The 8,572-nt window shown below is 44.5% G+C and overlaps 3 protein-coding genes across 3 annotated transcripts in view; all 3 read right to left on the reverse strand.

Annotated features, from left to right (window-relative positions):
- LOC136953850 (protein Wnt-8-like) lies at positions 1-1,842 on the reverse strand. Its single transcript, XM_067247292.1, has 5 exons — positions 1,786-1,842; positions 1,537-1,672; positions 1,179-1,304; positions 934-1,076; positions 1-780 (listed from the first exon to the last, which is right to left on the reverse strand). Exons 1-5 carry the CDS (start codon positions 1,840-1,842, stop codon positions 214-216), a joined length of 1,029 nt encoding a protein of 342 aa, XP_067103393.1. The 3' UTR covers positions 1-213.
- Positions 1,843-2,704: 862 nt separating this feature from the next.
- On the reverse strand, positions 2,705-4,596 carry LOC136954570 (protein Wnt-8a-like). Its single transcript, XM_067248195.1, has 6 exons — positions 4,508-4,596; positions 4,351-4,384; positions 4,003-4,141; positions 3,639-3,764; positions 3,367-3,509; positions 2,705-3,280 (listed from the first exon to the last, which is right to left on the reverse strand). Exons 1-6 carry the CDS (start codon positions 4,579-4,581, stop codon positions 2,705-2,707), a joined length of 1,092 nt encoding a protein of 363 aa, XP_067104296.1. The 5' UTR covers positions 4,582-4,596.
- Positions 4,597-7,196: 2,600 nt separating this feature from the next.
- Positions 7,197-8,572, reverse strand: part of tmsb2 (thymosin beta 2) — a 2,049-nt gene continuing 673 nt past the window's right edge. Inside the window, exons 2-3 of the mRNA XM_067247805.1 lie at positions 7,961-8,072; positions 7,197-7,518 (exon numbers count right to left, since the gene is read on the reverse strand). Of these exons, the coding sequence (XP_067103906.1) occupies positions 7,481-7,518; positions 7,961-8,060 (138 nt within the window). The 5' untranslated portion in view covers positions 8,061-8,072 and the 3' untranslated portion in view covers positions 7,197-7,480. The remainder of the gene's footprint in view (positions 7,519-7,960; positions 8,073-8,572) is intronic.

Consider the following 8,572-nt stretch of genomic DNA (forward strand, 5'->3'; position numbering starts at 1 on the left):
ATTGCGATTCCATAAATACATAAAACATTTACAAAAGTATAGGTAGCCTACTCAACGGTGAGAAATTGTGATATAGGGTGAAACGTGATAATAGATTAAAGTGCGAGAAAGAAGAACATCAAAACAGGAAGTAGGTATAGTTCGACGTTTTCTATATTTTGTTTCCAGACCTACAAGTCCCTATAGGCAAACAATTGCACAGTTTCTTCTAATTTACTTAGATCTGTGCCCGCGGTTTTTCCGTCTGAAATGTCCATGTCCGTTACCATTTTCTCTTCGGGCGCACACATGTTTTACAATCACCTGGGAGCAGTTTTCACACTTCACCGTGCAGCACCAGTGAAATTTACAGTTACAGCTGCTGACCACCTCGATGCGTCTCTCCTCCACTCTCAGGCCGCATTCGTGGCACAGTCTGCGGCAGCTGCGTCTCTCCCACTGGGTCAGGCCTTCTCCGTGCTGCAGACACTCCCGCCCCTCAGTGCCATGTAGTCCCAGACTGGCGTTCCTCCCGCAGTAGTCTGGAGAGTCTTCCTGGTAGATTAGCTCAGTCGGTGCAATGTTGTTGAATGCGCCCGCTAAGGCCCCTCGGTTGTCAGCACTGTTCCCAGCTTTGACCCGCCTCTTGTCCATCTCGAGTTTCTGCGCCTGATCATGCTTGACCTTCAGGTAGTTGCCGATGTCTCTGAAGTCAGACAGCTGCATCCAGCAGGTTTGGATGCTGCAGCTCTCAGACATGCCATGGCACCTACAGATGCGCTTCATAGTTGCCTTCACCGCCTGCACAAAATAGAAAAATGGTGGTGAGCTTGTGGTTGAATAAGTTACAGGTTTGATACGCAACGATTTCATGCGTCCATGCAGTGAAAACAATGTTTGCTGGATAAAAAAGGTATGCGCCCTTGTGCTTCCCAGCCCGTGCGTAAAACCTACCAATCGTCCGGCCTCATTGTTGTGAAGGTTAACAGCAGCGCGTGAATCCTGCCCTGTCTCGAGAGCGTCTACGTACTGTTTGGAAATCCTCTCTCCAAATTCTCCATTGTCACTGCAGCCTCCCCATATCCATCCGCGGCCCCCTGTAGGAACAGCCAAACATAACTTATTAACCCTGCTATAAGTGGTCATAATTACTGTGTATTGCAACACGTTACAAGCTCCAAGAAAGAGAATGTTCTTACCCATGTTGCCATTCCTCGAGGTGTCACAGCCACAATTGTCCAATTCCCCAAGACTACAATTCCGAGTCAGAGTGTACATGACACCTGCTGCGCTTATTGCGTGCACGAAGGAGGTCTCTCTCGTGGCTAGAGAGCAAATCACAAAGTTAAATGATATGTCCAAGCGTTCAGGGATCATCATCTCTATTTATAGGCGTCCAACGCATGCGTGTTTATAAGGCATTGGTGGTTACATTTTATGCACGTTGGATCTTGACTTTTGCCAGCTCCGAAGACGGAATACGCTACTTAACTATTTCTGCTATAATTTTCTAGCGATTTTAAGCACATTCCAGCAATCGTTTTTAGAGAATCTTACCGCTCCGCAATCCTTTAAGTTGGAGCGCGCTCTCCGGACAGTTCCACCTGTCCAACGCAAACTGGTGTTTGCACTCTTCTATCCCGCTCTGCGCGCCCACCTGCACGCTTCTGGCATAGGTCAGATATGAGGACGCCTGGGGGAGAGACAGTATACACGTGACTGTGATGCAGAAATAACCAAAGAACCAACACGCAATATACAAGTTATGCATGCTGAACAAATCATTTTAATAATGTATGTTTTTACCTTGGACCCGGTCATTAGAAAGTTATTCACTGCCCTGGAATATGCGGAGAAAGACATTGTTAACGTATTTAATTTTTAACATATTTTTGTAATACAATGTCAGACTTTGCTGATTGAAATGAAAAAGGTAAGGTCTTACCATGCATCGCCAAGACTGTGTGTGGAGAAAACGAATAATGTCTGCAGCCAAAACCACGAGTGGGAAATCATCGTGAGCTAACACTAAAGTAGCAACCAGACATGAGATGAAGATACAACTTTCTCCTTAAATTTAAGGGTCAGAATGGGAGACAAATGAGACCTTTGTCCATTGTCTCGACGCCCAGAGGACTCTGATTGGGTGATGAGAATAAGGAAACGCCTATGAGGACTTCAAAGGGGAACAGGACGTAAAGGTCTTTCTCTGGCCGCGGGCAACGCCACACCATCACAGATAGATTAATGGCTTAATGCAGAACCCCCTCGGGAGGGATTGGAAAGACGAGACCAATAAACAAACTAATGGAATCGGAATTTTAAAGCCACCAGTAAATTCAGACAAGGACTCTTAAGTGATTACAATATTTAATACATTTGTTCAATATAAAATACAATTCTCAAATACAAAATAGCAATGTTAAGTTTAAGTTTACATACAATGTAATAACATTTGACAATATTTACAGACGTATGACAGACAATACTGACAGTTGCCATGTATCTTCAAGTGACAAATAAACTGCATGCACGCTCGTGGTTCTGAACTAAATAAAACGTGTCTTTCAAGAGTGAGCTCGTGAAGTGCGTTTAGGTGAATAGTGAACAAAGATAACATGATAACAAGATTGTTGGTAAAAACTGATAATATTCCTGATTCAGGAATAACATAAATCATTCTAAAATATTTAATACTTAAATAACACACGTTAAAGTCAGGATATTAGGCAATGTTCGCCGTGGAAACACGTGCGCGGTGCCTTTGCTTGGTTTTGTTATGTGGCTTGCGCCCTCTCTTCCTGCGCGCACAGTAGTATTTGGTCACCACCTGCGTGCACCTCTCACACTTCACCGTGCAGCACCAGTGAAATTTACAGTTACAGCTGCTGACCACCTCGATGCGTCTCTCCTCCACTCTCAGGCCGCATTCGTGGCACAGTCTGCGGCAGCTCATTGTCTCCCACTGGGAAAGGTCCTTGCCTCCATGCAAACACTCACGGCCCTCGGTTCCCTGCAGGCCCAGGCTCTGGTTCTTGACGCAGTAGTTTGGGGAATCCTCCAAGTAGATGAGCTCCGAAGGGGAGATGCTGCTGAAAGCGCCGGCCCCTCTGTTGTCAGCAGTGTTCCCAGCTTTGACCCGCCTCTTGTCCATTTCGAGTTTCTGCGCCTGGTCATGCTTGACTTTCATGTAGTTGCCGATGTCTCTGAAGTCAGACAACTGCATCCAGCAGGTTTGGATGCTGCAGCTTCCAGACACGCCATGACACTTACAAGTTCTCTTCATCGTCGCTTTGATGGCCTGTCAAGTGATGAACAAGTTATACGTTTGTCCTATCACCGAGGTCATGCAAATATATGTTTACTGTAGCAAAATCTATCTCTTACCAGTCTTCCGGCCTCGTTGTTGTGCAGGTTGACAGCAGCGCGTGAGTCGTGGCCATTCTCTAGAGCGTCAACGAATCGTTTGGAGATCTTCTCTCCAAACTCCACATTGTCACTGCAGCCGCCCCAAATCCACCCTTTTCCACCTATAGGAATTGTCAGAGTATGATTTAGAATATATATAACAACAAACAAACAAACATTCGATATAGCTTATAATTTATACAGTCTTAAGTCTTTCAATAATAATAAAAAAAAACATTTGCGTGACGTACCCATCTTGCCAGTCTTCGAGTCGTCACAGCCGCAGTTATCAAAGTCTCCCATGCTGCAGTTCTTGATCAGTGTGTACATAACTCCCGCTGCACCGATGGCGTGGACGAAAGACGTTTCTCTCGTGGCTGTGATACGAAAAAAGAATACGTACGAATACAAATTAACCATATGTACCTCAATTGTCATACAATGTAGACTACAATATACATGGGCTACTACTCCATTTATAGCCTATACATAAATATACTAAGACGCACATTAAAATACCATAATTGTAGGCTGTAGACATACATTAGCCTTGTAATTTGTATTCAGTGCAGAATTGGAGATGTGAGAGGCATTATGATCATGATTTATTCTCACCACTGCGAAGTCCGCTATGAGTGGATAACTGGAGCGCGCTCTCCGGGCAGTTCCACCTGTCCCAAACAAACTGATATTTGCATTCCTGTATTCCACGCTGTGCGCCAGTCTGAACGCTGTTCGCATAGGTCAAATAGGCCTATAGGGAGATACGTAAACACATATTAACATTTGAAGAAAAACGTGATAAAAATGACTTGGTAAATGTGTTTTTTTGTCAAATTAAAACTTTTATTTTTACTATGAATTCTAAATATGCCTATAACTCAGACCGAGTCATCAAACCAATTTGAAGCACTAAATATGGTTCAGGAGGCAACTCCAAGTCTGTAATGTGCACAAATATACCTTTGGTCCTGTCATGAGGAAATTGTTGACCGACCTGCAGGGAAAGAAAACGAAACACTTGTCAAGTCATGTTCCTTAATCTAATCAACTCAATTTAGCAAATTAATTGAGTTTGATGTGATTTTAAAAACTGTTCAAGAAAGACATAAATTCATACCAAGCCGAAGCTGAACGAAAATGCACTGCACAAATAGACAGCAGCAGAGATGTGAAGAGTTGGCAGAATCCCATTGTAGTTGAGTCCTCTGCGTCCCACGGAGGCCTTTGAGTATCCAAGTAGGTACTGAGGTACCGCAGTCCTATAGCGAGAATGCCAACTGAGTGGCTAGGGGGCAAAGGTAAGCTATTTATACTGTCGTTCTCTTTGATTGACAGATTTGTTTTGCTGGTAACATTTCACTGTGAAAATGTGACGACGGGGTCATTGGGTGTCGCGCTATACAGAGGTAGGAAATGTCGACGCATAAGTGCACTTCAAAGCACTGCCACAGACACAGTTAAATAGCCCCTCATCCAAGTTTTCCCAGGCCATATTCATAAAACTTTTTATTTATTTATATAAAATCGTTTTTTTACAAAGCCATGCAGCCTACTAATTGCATACATGGATTAGTGTAGATATTATTCAAAGGCCTACGTGTACTCCTCTTTGTGTAGTTAGGCCTACATTGTTGTATAAATCATATATCAAGGCTGCTTGTTGAGCCATTTGGTTCGTTATAAATGACCGTCATTCAAGAAACGGTAAAAATACAGGGTTGTGTATTAAATCGCAAGTAAATCACTGATTCTATGCAAAAATAAAACCAATACACTTCAGTCTGTGTGTATACTGGGACTGCACTTAGGCTAATTCATATTAGTATATTCCAAAGTATTATCTGGTTAGGAGGGTCATTGTTTTCCCCAAGTATATGCTTACCCTGGCTTTATATTTAGGAAATCTGTTCTGTGGGAATTAACATCAGTCTACTAGTGAACCAAAGTTATAAAGTCATTCAGTAACGTGGTCTATAGAGCCAAGTAAATATTCCCTCGCACGTCGGCGACGTTGGCACGGCGGTGATAATAAGATAATACCTGACCCCCTGCTGGGAAAGGAGGAATCTGGGTGTGAAATGAGTCTGGAGGTGGTGGAGTAAAGAAAAATACAATGAAAGATAGACATGTTTGGATTCGCGGTCCTTCTGATGTTGAACTGCTAATTAAAATAAAATCGACGTAGCCTAGGTCAAGTCTGACACAACAGTCATTTTAAAACGCGAAAAAAGGATAGCGTGTCGATGACCGTGTTATTATTTTTACACCAAAATACATGACATCATCATAACAGCTCTGATATCTCGCACTCTATCATCATGTGTGAGTTTCTATTAATTCATATTCAACTGTAGGTCATTGGATTATGTGATTTGATACGAGAGAAGTTAGTTCACTGATCGCTATTGATGGCTATTGATTAACATGAGACAAGTTACAAATCCAATCGCCTTGACATGTTAAACCCCCCAAGTAAACCACTCAAAATCCCCTTAAAATAACATATCATGACGGCGACACAATAGATGGGTGCTTGGGAGAGGCATATCAAGACAATAGAGCTGCGAGCAAGTGGCGATAATCCTGACTAATTAGATATAGAACTGGTCAATTTGACCATCACACCTGAAACCTAAACCCAAACACCTAACCTACTCGCGAAAGAATAAAAAAGCGATTAAACGATCATCTCTGATGACTGAAGACTTCAACATCCAGGTTAGGCTATAGGGTTAGTCATTTTATAGCAGTTTTACCCGTGTTTTTAATTGGTTAATAATCTGGTAGATAACCGCCCATCAAACTGGGTGTTGCCTAATTTAGGTTTAGCTGTAGGCCTATTAGCCTCCTAGCAAAACGGCGATATAGCCATCGAAACTATAATGTGTTGAATCACTCATTCTGAATATATCATCATTATCTTTGGCATGAAGAACGACAACTTTGACGTGGAAGAGGCCACAACGATTCTTGAATTAAAAAAAAGGTCTTAACCTTGTTTAGCTGAGCCTTTGACCCTTTGAGACATGTAATGCCTTACATCAACTGGTTGGCAGGTGTCGTTGACTAAAATTTATTTTTCAGGAAGTTGACAAAGAAATACTTAGGCCTATAGCCTACCATATAAACACGGTTGTAAGTTATAGACCTACAGTGCATTTGTGCTGGATTCGTTGTGTATTGTCGTTCTTATCCGCGGGAAGTTTGGTATGTCCCAGACAGTGGAATTAGTGTAAAACGTGTTTAATTAACAGACACCCATCGGTCTGTGCCAACCGTGTTGCATTTATTGGCGTCTAAAGGTTGAGATGAGTGGAGTAATACAGTGGAGAATGACAGGGGAAATGACGGGCTAGACAGCCGTGGCGAGGTGGCAGGATTTGCGACGCCAGTGACCCCTGTCTTGGATGAGAAGACTCCAAAGCGCCATTTGCAAGTGTCAACGCACACCGCGGAGAAAGAATGGCTTGTCGTATGTCTTTGTCAATTAGCGGGCTACATTATGGCCGTTGGCATATGTATTGTCATTAAAAAGCCTATAATTTACTCAGACTTGTTGATATTTAGTCATAGTAATTTTCATAGGGATTAATGCAGTTTTCTACAAAGGCCCAAGCGGACAGGAACATCATATTATTATTTTTGTCTCAAATACAGAAAGGCCATAGAATGAAAACGGAACGCTTCAAATAATTTGGTGTCACCCATGTATCTTTATTTCATAAATAAAAGTAAAAAGTTGATTATGAAAACACTTCACAGAATAGTGTCTGATACACCCCTCCCCACCCCCACCCCTTCTTTGTTTGTCTGAGCGCCTGCCTGTCCCTCCATATGTGGCACAGTAGCAGCACATGTTCATGATAGATAAAGATCAGACTCAGGCCCCCCACCCCACCCCCTCAAGTAGAGAGGCCCAGTGTAGACACCATATAACCTTACAGCGTCACACAGAGCACCATAGCACCCGAGTCAGAACATAACAGAAGGCGTTTTAATACTATGACAACCAAAACAAAGTGCTTCCTTATTCTTCCTTTCTTCTTGCCGTGGCATGACCGGCCCGTGTCGCCGTTCCCCCCCCCTCGGGTCAAGGCGTGGCGTCTCCTTTCCTCTCCTGCTCGATGGCTGAAAGAGGACACATGGCACAGGCCCTGTTAGCATGTCGCTGTGGGTGGGGTGGCGGGCGGGCGGGCGGGGGGGGGGGGGGGTGGGTGGGGGGTGAGGCAGAGCTGTGTTCAATAGAGGGCGTGTATAGGATGAATGTTGTTGCCGATGATGTGGTGTGGGCAGGGCGGGGCCGGGGGGGGGGGGGGGGTGGGGTGTGGGGGGGTGGGGGGGGGGGGGTGGTGGTGGGGGGGTGGGGGGGGGTGAACTGCAGGGGTTCTGACGTGAAGCTGCTGACATGCGGAAATGACTGTGGGTGAGATGGAGGGGAGAGAGAGATGGATGAGGATGAGAGGATGGTCGGAGCGTACCACACCCTTTGTTAAGACGCTCACACAAACACACACGAATACACACACACACACTAACACGCAAACACACGCGCGCCGATCAGGTCACGTACTCTCTTTGGTGGGCAGAGGGTTCTTTTCTTTCGTCTCAGTCTTCTTCAGCTTGGTTTTGTCGAAGCTGGCGATCTCTGTCAGGTCCGGTTTGTCAGACATTTTGGCTATTTGCTGGAGGGAGACGGAGAGGGAGAAGGAGGAGAGAGAGAAGGGAGTGGTAAAAGGGAGGAGAGAGAGAGAGAGAGAGATGACAGGGAGGAGAGACAAGAAGCGAGAGAACAGCTTCAGCATCTGCATAGCATTAACTAGCTGTAATCAGGGAAGGATTGGGTGTGTTTGCATTCAACGCATTCAGATGTGAATTATCTGAGTTGTGTGGCCATATTTATGCAGGATAAGTGATGAAATGGGATTTAGGTTTGTAACTGACAGTTAGTCATTGATTATTAATGCAGCCTTCACCGTTAGCAGAGCGTCAAACACACACACACGCTCGCACACACATGGAGAGTGGTTCCCTCCCCCACACGTGTTCCCCCTCTCTAACATGCGAACTCGTGAGAACATGCTTGAAGGCACATACATCTAACATGTGTGTCTATCCAAGTTGACATCTCCACCGCACTGCTACACGGTCGACTCTCCTCTTTGTCTCTGCTTTCTGTCTGGGC

The sequence above is a fragment of the Osmerus mordax genome, chromosome 12, assembly GCF_038355195.1.
Source record: "Osmerus mordax isolate fOsmMor3 chromosome 12, fOsmMor3.pri, whole genome shotgun sequence".
In the NCBI taxonomy this organism is placed as follows: domain Eukaryota; kingdom Metazoa; phylum Chordata; class Actinopteri; order Osmeriformes; family Osmeridae; genus Osmerus; species Osmerus mordax.

Excerpts from the sequence above, each read along its gene's own strand:
- LOC136953850 (XM_067247292.1), bottom strand. The coding sequence starts at position 1,842 with ATGTCTTTCTCCGCATATTCCAGGGCAGTGAATAACTTTCTAATGACC. Across the intron at positions 1,077-1,178 it reads CTCGAGGAATGGCAACATGG|GGGGCCGCGGATGGATATGG; the intron begins GTAAGAACATTC and ends CTGTTCCTACAG. Across the intron at positions 781-933 it reads ACAATGAGGCCGGACGATTG|GCGGTGAAGGCAACTATGAA; the intron begins GTAGGTTTTACG and ends TATTTTGTGCAG.
- LOC136954570 (XM_067248195.1), bottom strand. The coding sequence starts at position 4,581 with ATGGGATTCTGCCAACTCTTCACATCTCTGCTGCTGTCTATTTGTGCA. Across the intron at positions 4,142-4,350 it reads TCCTCATGACAGGACCAAAG|GCCTATTTGACCTATGCGAA; the intron begins GTATATTTGTGC and ends ATCTCCCTATAG. Across the intron at positions 3,765-4,002 it reads TCATAGCGGACTTCGCAGTG|CCACGAGAGAAACGTCTTTC; the intron begins GTGAGAATAAAT and ends TTCGTATCACAG.